This window comes from Prionailurus viverrinus, chromosome B4 (assembly GCF_022837055.1).
Source record: "Prionailurus viverrinus isolate Anna chromosome B4, UM_Priviv_1.0, whole genome shotgun sequence".
In the NCBI taxonomy this organism is placed as follows: Eukaryota; Metazoa; Chordata; class Mammalia; order Carnivora; family Felidae; genus Prionailurus; species Prionailurus viverrinus.
Genome location: NC_062567.1, coordinates 131,107,661 through 131,125,463, shown reverse-complemented (window position 1 = coordinate 131,125,463; position 17,803 = coordinate 131,107,661). Strand labels below are relative to the sequence as shown.

Here is a 17,803-nt window from a genome sequence, read left to right as displayed (position 1 = left end):
AAAAAAGATATTACCCCACAGGTTGCATATTAATTACAAAGGAGGAATGCTACTTTTAAGATGGAGACATCTGTTACCTTTCAAACTTTGAGCACCATCAGTTGCTGGGCAACGTGGCCTTACGTGTCTCCTGATATTAAGAAGTATACATCAACTGTATAGTTTCCTTGCAAAAGTATTTAACATAAATCTAATCATGAGGAAACAAACTCAGAATATAGGACATTCTTTTGGCAAGACAACTGGCTTAGATACTTAGGTCAGTGTCATGAAAAACGAAAAAGGCAAGAGTATTGTTCTAGATTGTGACTGAAGGGACAGCAACCAAAGGTAGTGCATGACTCCCAATTAAATCTTGGATTGAGGGGGGAAATCTAAACAGCTATAAAAGACATCTGGGGGGGGCAACTGAGCAAATTCAAATACGGACTGTAAATTATATTGAATCAGTGTTAATTTTCTTAGGTGTGATAAAGGTATTTTTGTTATGTAGGAGAATGTCTTTATTCTCAGGAAATTCCCAAGAATTTGGGGCTGAAATGTCTTGATTGATATCTGCAACTTTCAAGTGATTCTGTAAACAAAAATTGTGTGTGTCTGTACCCATGCATGTGAGAGAGAGAGAACAAATATGGCTGAAAGATAACTGGTGGACTAGGTCAGAGTTATAGGGCTGTTCATTATTTGTTCTTTCAGTGTTTTGGTAGGTTTGATAAATTCAGAAGTAAAAGGGGACACGGGGAAGGGGAGCATGTGAATGTAGACATGGGGGAGTTGAAATGAATATGTGCCAATTACCAGCCGCATTTCTGCTTATTTTATTTTTTAATATAAAACATTAAGTTAGAAATACCACCCCTCCCACTCCCCTCCATGTAGGTCTGATTATGTGGCTTCCTTGGCTAATGTGGTGACTACATATGGATCTCTGGATACAATTCTTTGTTTGTTTGTTTTTGAGATGGGGGTGGGGGGGGGGAGGGGGAGAATCCCAGGTAGGCTCCTTGCTGTCATTGGAGAGCCCAGTGTGGGGCTTGATCTCACAAACTGTGAGATCATGACCTGAGCCAAAATCAAGAGTCAGATGCTTAACTGACTGAGCCACCCAGGCATACAATTCTTAATAGCACAGGAAAAATATCATGCCCCTTCTCTCTGGCCTCCATGGTTTCTGATGAGAAATTTACTGTCATTCATATTGTTTTCCCTCTGGCTGCTTTCAAGTTTTTTCTTTCATTTTCAAAAGTTTAATTGTGTCATATCCTGGCATGAATTTATTTGGGTTTGAGATTTGCTAAGACTTTGAATCTGTAGAATTATGTCTCTTGACAAATTTGGGAAGTTTTCAGCCTTTCCTTCCCTCCCCTCCCCTCCATTCCCCTTCCCTCCTTCAAGAGAGAGAGTGCATACACCCAAGAGGCGGAGAGGGAGAGGGGGAATCTTAACTGGCTCCACGTCTAGCGTGGAGCCCACTGCAGGGCTCAATCTCACAATCATGAAATCATGACCTGAGCTAAAATCAAGTCAGATGCTTAACCAACTGAGCCACCCAGGCACCCCACAGCCATTTATTTCTTTAAGTTCTTTTTCAACCCACCGTTTTTCTTCTTCATCCAGGCCTTAGATGACAGAATGTTAGATTTTTTTATGGGTAGGGTTGACCTTGTTATCACTGGGCCATGGTGAAAGTCCTGACTTTTCACCAGCCCTCTCCTGATATCAGCAGGGATGCAGAGGGGTGTCTTATTTCTGTGAGGTAGGGGTGTAAGTCCAGGTTCCCTGTTTTGTCTCCACTTATTTCTTGTGTGTTGGGGGGAGGGTATTTGTTACTGGTTGGTGGGAGTGAAAGACCCAGCTTTCTACTTGGCCTTCTTTGACGCCTCTGGGCAGGGGTATTGGGGAGCTTTATTATAATAAAACCCAAACCTTTTCAAGGATGGGAGTCTAGACTCCCCACTTGACTTTTCTGGTCAGGGGTGAAGCCACTGTTTTTTTGTGGTGTCAGTCTGGAGTAGAACGAATATTGTCTAAAAGTTTTCTAATTTAAAAAAAATTTTTTTTTTTTTTACATTTATTTTTGAGAGAGAGAGACAGAGCACAAGTGGGGGAGGGGCAGAGAGAGACAGAGACACAGAACACGAAGCAGGCTCCAAGTTCCAAGCCATCAGCATAGAGCCCGATGTGGGGCTTGAATTCACAAACCGCGAGATCATGACCTGAGCTGAAGTCAGATGCCCAACTGACTGAGCCACCCAGGTGCCCCTGTCCAAAAGTTTTCTGTTTGCCTAGGTTGCCCTTTCCCTGGTCCTTTGGCCAATGAGAGTAGGTTTTGTTGGGACTTTTTTGTCTGCCTCCATTGGCATTTACAGATGGTTGACTTCTTCAGCTCCAAGTCTAGAATGTATGAGATAAAAAGGAAACCCAGGGAACTCACCACTGTGTCGTTCTTCAGGTCTCAAGGTCCCTTGCCAGTCTGCCTTCTTCTCTTCACCTTTCAGAACCTATGTATGTTTGTTTTAATTTTTTTTTTTATTAAGTAAACTCTGCCCCCAACAGGGGTCTTGAACTCACAACCCTAAGATCCAGATCATGCTCCTCCGACTGAGCCAGCCAGGCGCCCCTACTTTATGTTTGTTTTTTACATAACATCCAGAGTTTTTAGTTGTATTTAGCGGGAAGAGTAGAGAACAGTATGTCTGTTCCATGTCCCAGATGCACAAGTCCCTGCAGTAGCAAATGAAAGGTCTTTGTGGGCTGGGCTCTGCCTCATTGTCCCCAGATGACCTCCTCCTTGGTCCAACCTTATCAAACTACTTGTAGCCCCTTGAACTTGTCGTGCTCCTTCAAACCTTCATGTTCTTGCTCTTCCTTAGCCTCGGATGACTTTCCGACTCCCTTCCTTGTCTGCCTGTGGTGTTTCTGTTCTGTTCTGTTCGTACGGGTTTTCTCTGTGAAATCTACCTGGACAGTTCATACACTCTTTCCTTGGGCTAAATTTTGCCTCTTCTGTCCTTTTCTCTAACCAGACCATGAATTACCTTTGAGGGCTGGAGCCCTATTCTGTATATCCTTGTCCTCAGTAACTGGCATAATAGTTACTTAAGAATTGTTTTTTGGATATGGGGCGCCTGGGTGGCTCAGTTGGTTAAGCGTCCGACTTCGGCTCAGGTTATGATCTCACAGTCTGTGAGTTCGAGGCCTGCATCGGGCTCTGTGCTGACAGCTCGGAGCCTGGAACCTGCTTCAGATTCTGTGTCTCCATCTCTCTCTGCCCTTCCCCTGCTCATGCTCTGTCCCTCTCTGTCTCAAAAATAAATAAAACATTAAAAAAAATTTAGTTTTAATTGTTTATTGGATAGATGGATGGATTGCTATATTTCTAATATCCCACCTGGGTTATTATTATATGTTTATCCCCTCACCTCCCACAAAACCCCCACTTATGTTCACCCCCTGTGTGTGACTCCTACTTCTACAGTGGAGAGAGAAATCCAGCAGCTTGGCTGAAGGCAGGCCTCCTTGGACTATGGCAGGACTCCATTGGCTTCTGTTAGCTGTACCATGTTTGTAGCTTTGAGTTACTCTGAATGCAGAACTGGTGGAGAGTTTCTGGCAAAAGTATCTTATTGAGGATGGGAGCCATCGTTTTTATTATGTCAGCGCCTAATAAAGCCACATTCCAACCCAGGTACTTAATAAATATTCCTTAATGATAACGAGGAGATGAGTCTTGATGGCTAATTGCGGCCATTCCTTGCTGAGATGCATTTCCAGAAGTGCTTTGTGGATCCTAGAAGACTTTCACTTGTCTACATGTTTAAGTAAATTTGGGGCTGTGATGGGAAAGCACTGGTTTAATGTCCTAAATTAATGTGAGAGGTTGGTTTTTAAGGATCCTCCTACTCACTCTCTAGTATGAGATTAAATCATGACGGCTTGACCCCCTTACTTCTGCATGGTAAGCCACAAAGCTCAGTGGACACAGTGAGCAGAGCATCGAACTCTGCCTTGGAAGCTGATGGCAGTATGTTTCTTAAAAACTTGAAAGTGTTTTTCTGTTTTTAGTTCACAGGGACCTCATTTAAGGGAGAGAACATGAAAGGGGAGAAAGAAAATGGGTGCCAGAGAGGGGGCAGAGTCTAAGCTGGTGGTTGCAGCCAGCCAGGGATGAGACCCACAGCTGGAACTGAGACTGTGACAAAGAGCGTCACACCTCGCAGCCATTTCTGTTCATTTGAGTTTTCCTTTCAAGTATGTGTGCACCCTCCCCTGTGTGCGTGCAGGGCGGCACGAGTGTCCGGGGGGAGCCAGCTCCCAGAGGGTGGGAGTGAAGCGTCAAGAGCCGCCCTCCCACCCCAGACGCGTATATTACAGACAACATGCACAGTTTTGGGATTTGCGTCAGTTCTGTGGGGCTTCTCTTTCACAGACGGACTTCTAGGAGTTTCTGGGGAAATGAAATTTCTGAATAATATCCTGGCTCTTCTGACTAAGCCACTAAGGCAGAAAGGAGGAGAGAGATGGTCTTGGACCTCCATCTGGATGAACGCAGCCCTCCTCATTGGATGCACATTTATGGGTCAACTTTGAGTCTTCCAGAGTTTTTCCACAACAAGCAGAGGCCTGAACTTTAAAAGCTGTTTTCTGCTTTGCTGCCTTTCCTCGTCCCATTCTATTAGCATGGAAGCTTGAGGTGATTTTGACTCCACACTGCCGCTCACTCCAACATCAAGGAAGCCCAGGGTGTACGTTTATCACCCCTGCGTCTCTTTTACCACTTTCCCCCCCATGGCTGTGGCTTAGAGCACGGCTGGCTGGATGCGCATGGGGATGCCTTCTCGACCCCAGAGACCCACTGCAGTGAGAGCACCGGCTGCCCCACCTCCAGTCTCTCCCCAGGCGGACCCGAGGAGCCTCTCACAGGAATCCTGATAAAAACCCAAAGGAAGAGGGGCTATTGCTCCCTTCTGTTGGAAGTACCTATTGAAGTTGCTGAACTTGCTCTCAGAGGGCAGTTAGCAATGGGGAAGGAGTAGCACAGAGCGAGTGGGGTGTTCACGGACTGGGAGAAACCACACTTGTCAGGAGGTTGAGACAAAAGAAGAAAGTGGAGACAGAACTAGACCTGGGTTGGGGTCCGCCACTGTATGAATGAATGACCTGTAACTGTGGTGTTCGTTTCATCACCTATAAAATTGGAAGAAGGGTCCCTACCTCGTGGGTTGTTAAGAGAATTCAGGGAGATTATGATGTTGTTGTTACAAAGTGAAAAATCATTTTGGGGCGCCTCGGTGGCTCAGTTGGTTAAGCGTCCAACTTCAGCCCAGGTCATGATCTCACACTCCGTGGGTTCGAGTCCTGTGTCAGGCTCGGTGTTGACAGCTCAGAGCCTGGAGCCTGCTTCAGATTCTGTGTCTCCCTCTCTCTCTGCCCCTCCCCTGCTCATGCTCTGTCTCTCCCTGTTTCAAAAATAAATAAAGACTAAAAGTAAATAAATAAATAAAAACAAAATGAAATAGTCTTTGTGGGATTGGTAATTATTGTCTTGAATTCTTTTCTTGGTCCTCACTTCTGGTTCTCTTGATCAGGCCCTGAGCAGCTAATGACTTTCTCTGATCTTCTCATTACTCCTCCCGCTTGTTTTGTAGTGTCAGTGCTGAAGGCTGCGCCATGAGCTCCACGGTGAGCCCCAGCTTTTGAACCGTGGCTTTCTGTGCCTGCGGTCACTTTGAACCCCTCCTCTCCGCCTTCTTCACACCTGTATATGCTCAGTGCTGTGGTTGAGCTGACCTTTCCACATTGCCTGCACTCAGCCCTATGTCCGAGCAGTGTGTGTAATTGAAGCCTCCTTGCCTCCCCATCCAATAGGGTCGTCCTTCTCTACTTTTTGAAGAAGTTAAGAAATCTATCCAGAGGAATGGCAAGAAGTCTGACCTGAGGGTGAGATAGAGTGAAGCTATAACCTCACTTTGTCACTTGCTGGCCTTTCCTACCCTCTGGAGCCTGTCCTTATCTGTAAATTGGATTGTTACCTACCACATGGATGAATCATTAGGAATATAAAAGGAGATAACATGTTTAAAATATCTAGAACAGTGCCTGCCACATAAGTAGGCACTCCATAAATACTCATCTCTCCTTTGCTATTACGTGGAGATTCCCTAACCAAACAGGAAGTCCTGTATATGACAACCAGTTCTCCTGCTTCTTATCCCTATTCTTTGATGCACTCCCCTTCCATCTAGAAATTCTGTGCTTTTGTGAGTTACTTTTCCAGAAATTGGATTTGTGCCTTACCCTTTGGGATGGCCAGTGTAAGTTGTTGAGGCAGCAGGCTAGCCAGGGTTCTAGGTAGATCATCTGTGGCTGTGATACCAAAACTAGCAGGTGTGTGTAGGAATTGAACCCATGATTCAGCTACATCACTGGGTTTGGTGACAGCAGCACCTCACGTTAATGTGTGTGTGCACCACTGGCTTCAGAGCACCCACTTTTATTTGATTCTTACAAGGGTTCCGAGAGGTAGGCAGATTCTCACTCTCCAGAAGAAGAAAAGGAAGACTGGGAAGGAGTCCCCTGTGTCACACCAGTAGTGATTGGTAGAACAGGAAAAGACCACAGGCGCCTTGATTTTCTATCCAGGACTTCTATGTTTTGAACCCAGATGAGAACCAAAATTCTGGCTGTTCAAGTGAAAGCTTGGAGTTCTACCACAGACCCGTCTAGCTTTCCTGTCACTACTGTATGCTTTGTTTCCATTTCTTACAAGAATATTCATTAACTTATCGAATGAATTACATGCTAGGCAATCTAGACACTGGGGATACTGTCAGAAACAAAGGAAATAGACATGCCCTGATGGAACTTGTCCTAATGGTGGGAGGCTGACAATAAACAAGTTAGAAAGATGTGTGCTGTTACTGTAAAGAATGTCACTCGGTGATGAGTGCTATGGAGAGAAATAAGAGAGGAAGCTGGGGGTGGGATGGGGCAGACACTGTGAGTTTTCACTTTGATTCTTCGTACTTATTGTCTCATCCCTGTGATATGCCCTCTGAGAGTGGTCCATCACACCCCAGTACCAGATTTCTACATGTCAGGGCTTTTGGAGACGGGTTTTGAAGTTGAACCAGCTTTACCCAACGAAAGCAGATGCAGGAGCTGTCTGCTTACCCACTAAATTGCTTAAGACTACCCCAGATCAGAGCTGGGATAGCCTGGATAGTGCCTTGGAATGCTCTGGTAGGTTGGGGAAGGAGCCTGTGCTGTTTTTTTCTTAGAGATTATTTGTTAAATCTATAGCTCCCCCTGCTGTTAGAAAACAGGGTAGGCTCTTAACTGATTTTTTTTTTTTTTTTTTTTTTAATGATTCTTTTTTATCCTAAGATTTAAGAAAGTTTTGTTTTTTAAATAAGTACTGCTGGGACATTTAGATCTTTCTTCTGGGACTGCTGTTGCTGAGGCCCAGCCCCCAGGAGCAGGATGGGGGGAGGAAGCACAAAGGCCCAGGCAGGATAGGGTCATATCTGTGCTCCTGCTACTTTTAGCTTCTCTGTATGCCTGCACTCCTACCACAGCCAGCAGCCTAGCAAAAGTTATCTCCACACACAGTTTCACAGCTGTTCTGAAATTCTAGGGCAGCAGAAGTGAAACTGACCATGGTCTTGTAAATTTCTCTGCTCTTGCTATTGTTCCCTACTTGAAGTGAGTCAGGCCTTTTCATCCTCTTACCCTCAGGGTGTCCCAACTCCTCATTTGTCTTTATAGCCAAGTGTTTGACATAAAACCGTCTTCATGATGCCACATTTGAGGAGATTTGGTCTTGGTTTGGTCTTGTTTGCTGAGTCGAGAGCTGTGGGCTGTGTGGTGGTAGATTCAGACCACAGTTGAGTCCTCGACAGGGCCTGTAGTGAGCCCTTCTTGTCAGCTGCTGGTTGTGTGCACCAGGGTCAACCAGACAGTCACTGTGAAATTCTTTTAGTCCTTAGAGATGAAATTCAAGGTCATTTTAGCTGAAGTGAAAAAGGAAATGGCACCCAACGAGACCTAGGTCTTTCTGGTTTAACTGCCCTGTTCAGTTTGGTCACTTTGTGAGTCCCAATGAGGTTGAAGGAGTAAGGTGGACCCCACACGCAGCTGTGCTCCTCCCAGAGTGAGGTGGGGCCCAGCAGGCATTCTTGGAAGATTGACTGATCAATAAGGATTGTGCAGCTAACAGTCTGGTAACAGGTCCAGGATACCTTTTTTTTTTTTTTTTTAACATTTATTTATTTATTTTCGAGAGAGAGAGAGGGAGACAGACAGACAGAGCACAAGCAGGGGAGGGGTAGAGAGAGGAGGGAGACACAGAATCCAAAGCAGACTCCAGGCTGTGAGCTGTCAGCACAGAGCCCGACTTGGGGCCCGAACCCATGAATCATGAGATCATGGCCTGAACCTAAGTCGAATGCTCAACCAACTGAGCCACTCAGGCGCCCCTCCAGGTTACTTTTTTAAGCTATATTCCATTTTTGCACTTTATACAGCCCAGGCTTAGGTAGTGACTGTTCTCGTTAGGAATAAAGTAACCAGAACTGTTTTAATGGGGCAACTGAACCATAAAGATATGTGCTTACTCAGGTGCCATGTTCTTCTTCACTTCCGCTGATAAGAATTAGTATTTCTAAAATTAACTTGAATTAAAATGCCTTCTCCACTGTAAACTATAGCTGTGCACATGATGCTTCATAAAAGTAATTCTTTTATGATTCTTTTCTCAACAGCTTTGAAAAGTCCAGCTGCGTTTCATGAGCAGAGAAGGAGCTTGGAGCGGGCCAGGGTAAGGCCTTTCTTCCCCAGGGGCCTCCAGAGTGCATTTGCAGAGCCCATTGTATTGCTTCTGTATTCCTTCCAGTCTAGTGCGCCCTGGGGCCAGCCCTCACCTCGTTCTAGGCCGGAGGCGCTGCCTTTTTCTATTCTGTCCCCACCCCAGCCACCTTGTGGCACGATCTGAAAACGGGATCAGAATTTCTTTTTCTGCACTTAAGGGTATATGATGATTAGCAGTCCTCCCTCTTGTGGCTCTAGAGACCGCTGGTATTTCCCCGTCTTTAATTCCACTTCACCTTTTGTGGATGTTAGAACATGAACAGCAGCCATTGAAAAGCTTGCTGAGGGCTGGTCCTCCCGAGTCTGTGGCTGCACTGCCCACACCTCTCCAGGACGGGGATTCCGAGGGACAGAAAAGGTCTCTGTTGCCCAGAGTAGCCAGTGTCCACTCAAGGCTGTGGAGGCAGAAGCAGGGCCCCTGTCTGAGCCCCAGTTCATGTTGCTGCACCTGGCCTGCTGCCTTGTCCCCCCTCAGTTTCAGTTCCCTCAGGGGCCTCAGGGGGATATTCTGCTGCCCAGTGTGGGCAGAGATGGGGAAGTCACCAGAACATGCTTCCCCTCTACCCCTTCACTTTTTTCTTTTACAAAAAGGCAAGGAAAGAGAACCTCCCAGTAGAGGACCCTATAGGCCATGGATCCTTAAGACTCCCAACTCTTTCAGAGACTGAAATATTTACCTCTAAGACTTTCTTACTGTCTTTATTTTATTTTTTTTTAAATTTCTAACAAGAATTATGAGTAATTCTTAGAGTGAGCGGGAAGAATGAGGTCATGGACACGGGGAACAAAGCAGCAACAAACTGTGCTGTTGGAGTTACTGGGAAGAGTGGAGAATACGGCAGGGGTGGGGGGGGCGATGGCATTGCCCATGCCCCCATCCCACTTGCAATAAGACTTGGTGCCATTACCTGGACTGCTTCTCAGTAGGCAAGGAGTTCATTGGAGCAGATTAGAACAGCTCTTATTTTACAGAGTACTTTTATAAGCAGCACGACATCATTTTGTGGTTGATGCTCACCTCAGATCTTACGAGTTAGGTGCTCTTCATCTTCATTTCATAGATGCAGCTAAGAGAGGTTAACTAAGTTACACAGCTAGTAAGTAGCAAAGCTGGGACTCAAACTTTGGCCTGTGGATGCCACGTATTTTCTTAATTAGTGCCGTATTCTGCCTTGGCTTTGGCCACTGTTCCCAACTTCAGGTGGCTTAGAAAAGAAGACTTGTGGCGTCCAGCACCTGTTCTGCCACCTGCAGCAGCCATGGCGGTACTGTTGCCCTCTGCAGATGGGGCAGAGCGATAGGCCCAGAGCCCACAGCCACTTTAAACCGTCTCCTAAAGAGCTCAGCACCACCCCAGGGCTGGCACAGGGCTGCCCAGTCGGAGCACCAAGTCTTCACCTTTACCACACACTGTGTGCTCTGGTTTTTTATTTTCCGCTCTCGCCGACCTTGTCCTGTCCTATGTTGTCTTAGCCTGCCCTGTGCTGGTTTTGACCCGGTAATGGTCTTGACCTATGGTTTGAAAAATTCTGGTGCAGAGGTTAAGAGCATAGACTCTGGAGTCAGATGGATCTGGGGCCACCTGTACATTAGAACACAAGCACCAGGCACGTGCTGGCTCAGAGACTGTTAAGGGAATGGTTTCGTTCACCTGGAGTTGCAGAAATGCCGAAATGAGGACACTGGACTTTAGGGAACTAGGGCTATGACACCATGTATCAGAATTAGTATTCCATATGGCAGCCACTCAGAATGAGTGGGAAATGTTCATGAGATCATACAGTGCTACCTTTTTTTGAACAAGGCATAAAATTATATTCAGTATGATTACAACTCTTTAAAATTAGACATCTTCTGCCTGGAAGAATGGAAGAAATAAATATCCCAAAATACTAAGTGGGTGATTAAAATTTTTTATTATTGTTTCACTTTCTAATTTTCTAAATTTTCTTTGATGAACATAGTTATTACTTTTATGATAGTACAAGTAATAAACTTTTAAGAAATTTAGTGTTCAGCCTGAGAGAGACAAATAGTCTGGATAGATGGGTGGTGCCCTGGGCAGGTGCTTTGGAAATGGATGTGCCCCTTCCCCCAGAACTCCCCTTGCCTCAGAACCCTGCAGGCTCCAGGCTGAGATCAGGGGGGCCTACAGAGGTGACCAACCACAGACACAGCAGCCACGGCTGCTTTTTGGTTCTGTCCATTCCATAACTTGTATCCTGGATTTGAGATCTTCTTGGTGTGTTTTTTCTGTAGACAGAGGACTATCTGAAACGGAAGATTCGTTCCCGGCCGGAGAGATCGGAGCTGGTCAGGATGCATATTTTGGAAGGTGTGTTAGGCTGGAAATGCTTCGTCCCCTTATCCTCGCTGTTTTCACCATGCATCGCCCACGTGTCTTTTTCCCTCTGTCTTCTCACTTCCATTTCTGGCGACAGTGGGTGAGCCGAGCCTTAGCACGGTAAAACAGCAGGACTGTGGTAGCCACCGCTGCTTCTGAGAGTTCCCAAAGCAGCAGCCACATTCTCTCATGCCGGCTTGCCCTTTTCTCCTCTGGCTGTGTGGTGGCCCCGGATCTTGTCTCCCCTTGGTATGAAGCCTGTTCTCCAGAATCTTTTAAAGATGCAGTTACTGTCTCTTCTCCTCCACTCATTCACTCGCGCCTTCATTCGGCAGTCACTCAGACCTCTGTGACGCAAGTGGGCCCATGGCAGGTATGCTCCGCCTGACCCCATCACACACTTCTTTCCACATTCTAGTGAAGGAGCAATTCTGGCTGCTGAAAACACTGTGACTCAATTCTTTTTTGTTGTTGTTCTGTATTTATTTATTTATTTGAGAGAGTGCACGCATGTGCAGGAGCATTAGAGAAGGGCAGAGGAAGAGAGAGAGAATCTTTTTTTTAAAGAACCAGTGCGTCCTTTTTTTTTTTTTTTTTTTTTTTTTTTAAGTTTGTTTATTTTGAGAGAGAGCAAGTGGGGGAAGAGAGGTGAGGAGAGAGAGAATCCCAAGCAGGCTCTGCACTGCTCAATGCAGGGGTCAAATTCACGAACCATGAGATCATGACCTGAGCCGAAATTGAGTCAGAGGCTTAACTGACTGAGCCGCCCAGGCACCCCAGAGAGAATCTTTTTTTTTTTTTTTTTTTAATTTATTTTTGAGAGAGCACAAGTGGGGGAGGGTCAGAAAGAGAGGGGGACAGAGGATCTGAAGCGGGCTCCACACTGGCAGCAAGCCCTTGTGGGGCTTGAACTCGTGAACCACGAGATCATTACCCAAGCTGGAGTTAGACACAACAAACTGAGTCTCCCAGGTGCCCCAGAGAGAGAAAATCTTTTTATTTTTTATTTTTTTTTAATGTTTATTTTTGAGAGAGAGCATGAGCAGGGGAGGGGCAGACTGAGAGGGAGACACAGAATCCAAAACAGGCTTCAGGCTCTGAGCTGTCAGCATAGAGCCCGATGTGGGGCTTGAACTCACAAACTGTGAGATCATGACTGGAGCCAAAGCCAGACATGCAACCGACTGAGCCACGCAAGTGCCCCCCAGAGAGAAAATCTTAAGCAGGCTCCACACTCAGAATGGAGCCCAACTTGGGGCTTGGTCCCATGACCTGGGATCATGACTTGAGCCGTAATCAAAGTTAGACGCTCAACTGACTGAGCCACCCAGGCGCCCCTGTTCAGTTTTGAGCCAACTTTGGGGTTGGATAGGAACTTTTCTTAGTCCGAGCACCGCACTGTGTTGACAGAGACACTGAGACCCAGCAGGGACTGAATTGCCTTTGTAACCCAGAAAGCTTGAGGGAGGATGAGGCACACGCTTCATTGTCTGCTGCGCTTTCGGCTTTGTTGCCCCCTGTGCCCGGTGAGCTTTGCTAGGTGTGCCCGTGCTCTGTGTCTGCAGTTCGGGGCCCCTTCTTGTGTCCACGTAGAACTTCAGGCTGGGCCGCCCTTCTCTGCCTGGGACACTCTCTGCATCCTGATGGCTTCTGCTCCTTCCCCAGAGGGAAGGAGAGTTGCTCGGGAGCTCCCAGGGTAGAGCCAGGTCCATTCCTACATCCTCCTGCACTCCATTCTCTCCCACGGGCAGAGACCTCGGCCGAGCCTTCCCTCCAGGCCAAGCAGCTGAAGCTGAAGAGAGCCAGACTGGCCGATGACCTCAACGAGAAGATTGCACAGAGACCGGGCCCTATGGAGCTGGTTGAGAAGAACATTCTGCCTGTGGAGTCCAGCCTGAAAGAAGCCATCATTGGTGAGGAGGCCCCAGCTACCCTGCGTGGACATGCAGGCCAGACGCAGAAGGAGGGGCTCTGGGCTTCTTGCTGTTTGATTCCGGCTTTGACTTGGGAACTGAGGTGCAGAGTGTGAGGGCCCAAGAAACAGGCTGTGTTAGCTTGGGGCAGTGCCAGCGGCCTCAGGGGTCACACCAGAGTAACTAAACAACAGAGGCACCTCGGTCCACCTTCATCTCTGCATACCCAGAGGCTTTGTCCTCTCCCACGGGGTGGCTGGATGTCAGGGCTGATGTGTGTAAACCCACGGGGATGCCAGGAATTAGAAATCTGTGCCTTACTGTCTCTTTTTCTTAGTGCAGTCTCTCTCAGAGAGTGGCACTTTCCACAGATGCTTCACTCAGCAAATACTGATTGACCCAAGAGGTGTGCTAGGTGCTAGGACCGCAGCCCCACAAAGCAGGGCAGGCCCCTCGCCCTTAGGGAGCTCAGGCCTAGGAGCAGACACCGGCAGGTCAACAGGCAGCAGCAAGACAGAGACAGAAGCTGTGCCGGAGAGAGCCCTGGCTACGCTGGGCACACAGAGGAGGGTCCCCAGCCAGGCCCTGACAGTGGGGTGTGGTGCCAGAAGAGGTGACGGCCAAGTCTGGGGCTGCAGGATGAGTAGGAATTAAAGTATATTCGGGGAGAGAGGTGCCGCGGGCTCCAGGGGAGAGCTGTGCAAGGTGAGGAGCAGCCTGGGCGTGGAGCTGGAGGAGGGGGTATCGAGACGGGAGGTAGGAGGTGGGCAGAGTCCAGGACGTGCCAGGGCCTCGTGTGCCATGGGCAGGTGTTCGGACCGGATTCCTTTAGAGTTTGGTAACTGTTGGCACCGATGTGGCTCCTGGGCTACAGTGGGCCCGAGACCCGGTCCTGGGCAAGGCCGTGCGTTCCTGCCCCTGGAAGGTAGCTGTGCCACCAGGGAGAGGGGGCGCAACTGCTCCCTTCGTTATAAGCAGTTAGATCTTTTTGGCAGGGCCCCAGGCTGAGTTGGGCCCTGAGCCCTGGGTCAGAGGAGACTTTGGTTTCCGGGGCCTCGTCTGCACCGCAGACAGTGGTTTGACAAGGTCGGAGGCAGCCGGCGTGCGGGGGGCTGGACACCCTGGGCCCCAGCAGCCCCTCTGCCATTGGTGCCGGTAACCCTCTTAGTTCACCGCGTTGCCCTGGCATTCATCCCCCCTCCTCTCCGTGTTCTCCTGCCCAATCCTCACCAGATTCCACGCAGCCCCTAATCTCAGGCCCTGCGTTTAGGTGACGGTCAGTTCTGGGCTCTCTAGCCAGCCGAAACCTGAGAGTCGGCATTGTGCCCGGCCCTGTGTAACGTTCTGCAGTTTACAGAGATGAACAAAATATGACGCTGCCCTCAAAGAATTCAGTACAATGAGAGGAGACTGATGTACGAACAAGTGATTTCTGAGTCTGGCCCCTGGCCGGGTGCCAGCGCTGCGTAGTGAGAAGGTCACGGTCCTGTGACATAGTAGCTGAGTCACCTGGCTTGTGGGACAGTTTTCAGGTCCACAGTGATGGATGTAAAGGGCCCCGCACAGTCTTTGGCGCCTGGGGAGCCTCACAGAAGGGCGGCTGCTGTCGTGGACGGCGTGGGGTGATGGTGGGTCAGGTGTAGTGCGAGCTCGGCTGAGAAGGTGTCCTCTCAGCGATGGGCACGGTGGTGAGGCCCGGAGAGCGGTCACGGACAGTACGGCACATTTGGGGTCCACCTTTGCCAAATGGGGAGCGTACGTGGCACTCCAGGCACGGGGACAGCATGGGCAGCGGCCCGTGGGCGTGTTAGGGCGTAGTTTGTTTGAGGACGGGGTACGTAGTGACCAGTGGTGACTTGAGAGAAAGGAGCATTTGCCAGCCAACGCCAGATCCTGTGGGTTTTGGGGAATGAGTAGGTGGCAAGGAAGCGTTGACAGCAAAGCAGGCCGTTTGTTCAAGAAGGGAGCGGAGAAGGAAGGGGGAGGGAGAGGGTGGGCTGGGAGGAGAAGTCGATGCAGGTGCGTGGCTGAGAGGAAGGAGTCAGAGGAGGAGATGGGAGGATGGGAGGGGAGAGACTCAGGCCAGGCCTGTGGAGGAGGAGGAGAAGCTGGCCGTGGAGAGTCGGGAGGGAGCCCAGGCAGTCCTGAGGCCCGCTGTAGGTGGGGGCCTGACAGGGGCTTTGCAGAGGCTGGCCTCCCGCTGTCTTCCCCACACACTCCCCACGGCCACTCCCAGCACACGGCTGCCACTCGCGTGCTCACACGCGCATCCCTCCCCCAGGTCACCCCCAGCTGATCTGTAAGATTCATGGCAAGATCTCTCTTCCGAGAAGTCCTCCCTGAGCCTCTCCTCAGCATCTGTGTTTCCCCTCAAGCAGAGGCGACTGGACCAGAGTCAGAGGGCGGGGACTCTGTCTCTCCACACCCTGCACCTGGCCCAGACCCGGCCACCGTAGGGAGAGGAATGCACTCTGCGGGGACCCTGGCCCACACTGGTCATTGGGCTTCTCCAGTGTGGCCGGCCACTCCCTCCGCTTGGACTGTCCCCGGGGGTGGAGCCGAAGCTCCTCCGTCCGGGATTCCGCCGTCCGGTGCTGGGTGTCGTGTGGCTGCCGTCCCGTGGCGTGTCTCCTTGCTGGGAGGAAGTGGGAGAAATCTAGATGTGTGACTGGCCTGAAGTACATGACAGTAACGGGGCTCCATTTCCCCCGTGTGCTGCACATGTGGCCCCTGCCAGGGCAGATGAAAGGAGGTGTAGGAGCCAGCCTTGCCGGAGGACAGGAGCCAGCCCAGCGATGGGCATCCCGGGCTCCGGAGCTTCAAGCTCAGGCACATCCTTCCCTGGTCCCAGGGGAGCAGAGAGCCTCAGGCTGTGGCCCCAGAGAGGAAGAGTCTGCTGGGAGAGTTACTAGTGTGTTCTTGTTCCTCATCTGTGGTCTTTCCACCACAGCAGATTTCCCCAGACATGCCCGACAGCTCACCTCCGTGCTGTGACCGCTGCCTCAGTCCCTCCCGTGTGAATGGCAGACCAGCGCAGAACCTCTTCCCCCAGCGGCACTGAGGGGGGGGCTGTGATGTGAATCGTGTGAAATACCTACTTGCTCCTTCCTTTTGTGTCCTGGCGTTTCCACACTAGGGCCCTGCTCCCCCTGCTTCTCCCTCACAGCCTGGCCCCAGGAGCACGTGCGCTTGAGGCGGCCAGGGGCCTTGACCACGGGGCAGGGCATTTCTAGCCAGCAGGGGGGCTTTTCTTCTGGTGGCCGCTGCTGCCAGGTCTTGGGTCTCTGGGAGTCACAGGCCACTAAAGGGAGGTCGCTGTACTTCAGTGATCCTGTTTCACCTGTGCAAGCAGGTGTACCTTTTCCGGGAGGCCCTTAGCCTGTGCCTGCCCTTTAGGAAGTGGAGGCAGCCCCGGGGAGGAGCCCTCATTGCAGGGTCCACAAGCCTCTGGGGGAAGAGAAGAGTTTTGTGCCACCATAGGATGGAAGTGAAGTGCGTTTAACAGCAGGGAAGCAGATGAGATGAAGGAGGCTGCAGGCTGGAGGGAGGCAGGGAGGGAGGGAAAGTCGGGCTTGACCTTGGGGACTGGACACAGTGAAGTCAAAAGCAAGGGAGCACTTGATAGCTTAGTAGCCAGCACTCTTCCTGCCTTTGTTTGCGGGTCCTGAAGAGGCGCTCTCCTGGGGCTCTTGCTGGTCTTTCTCCCGTCGGCCTCGCTGGGGGTGAGGAGGGGCCAGAGTGGGCACCTTGCTGGGACAACCCCCTTTCCCATTCGCGGGCACTGGAGGTGGACTCTCACCATGGCTTTGGCTTTCAGTGGGCCAGGTGAATTACCCGAAAGTAGCGGACAGCTCTTCCTTCGATGAGGACAGCAGTGATGCCTTATCCCCTGAGCAGCCTGCGAGCCACGAGTCCCAGGGCTCGGCGCCATCCCCCTTGGAAGCCCGAGTCAGCGAGCCACTGTCCAGTGCCACCACCCTATCCCCCACTCAGGTGAGCTTGCCCCTGCTGGATGCTTTCCCTGCTCCCCAAGGGCCCCAGACCTGCTGGAGCTGCCCAGGGTGAGGTCTCGCCTGGGCCAGGTGTGGTGGGGAAGCTGGGGATGTCCATGGCTGCCTGAGTCGCAGTGGTGGGGAGCGGGGAGGTGTCGGCAGCGGGCCCCGTTTTGGCCAGACTTCGCCAGCCTGTGGTCCCGGGCTGGGGCTGCCTTGCAGCAAGATTCCTGAGCCTCCCTGGCCTGTCCCTGCGTCCAGTCGGAACAGCCTGCTTCTCCCGAGTTCAGTTCAGTGGCCTTTTCACTGCCCTCTGTGTCTCCATGTTCCAGCTCCCTCAACCCTGCCCTGGGGGCCGGGTTCTCACCCCACCTCCCATCTTGCCCACCGGTGGCCCCCTGCCCACGATGGCTCTGGAGGAGGTGCCTGTAGCCGCCTCTAGGCAGGGCAGGGCTGGGATGGACCCCCTGATAATGGTCGTGCCCCCTGGGGCAGCGGGAGAGGGAGGCTGTCCTCACCTCCAGCCCTTTCTCAGGTGGTGTCTCAGCTCCCAGTGGGCCCGGATTCCGGAGAAACACTTTTCCTGGCAGAGCAGCCTCCTCTGCCTCCCAGCCTCACCAATGGAACCACAGCCCCCCCTGCCAAGCCCACCCCGACGCTTATTAAGGTACAGGTCCCCAGCAGCT

General features: G+C 50.5%; 1 protein-coding gene across 3 annotated transcripts in view; it reads left to right on the top strand.

The window, feature by feature from the left end:
- The window catches only part of MRTFA (myocardin related transcription factor A), a 102,043-nt gene that overhangs the window by 73,524 nt on the left and 10,716 nt on the right, over positions 1-17,803 (top strand). For all 3 annotated transcript variants that reach the window (XM_047867826.1, XM_047867825.1, XM_047867827.1), the window contains exons 3-7: positions 8,763-8,818; positions 11,128-11,203; positions 12,964-13,125; positions 16,943-17,118; positions 17,653-17,784. In XM_047867826.1, coding sequence (XP_047723782.1) covers positions 8,763-8,818; positions 11,128-11,203; positions 12,964-13,125; positions 16,943-17,118; positions 17,653-17,784 — 602 coding nt within the window. The remainder of the gene's footprint in view (positions 1-8,762; positions 8,819-11,127; positions 11,204-12,963; positions 13,126-16,942; positions 17,119-17,652; positions 17,785-17,803) is intronic.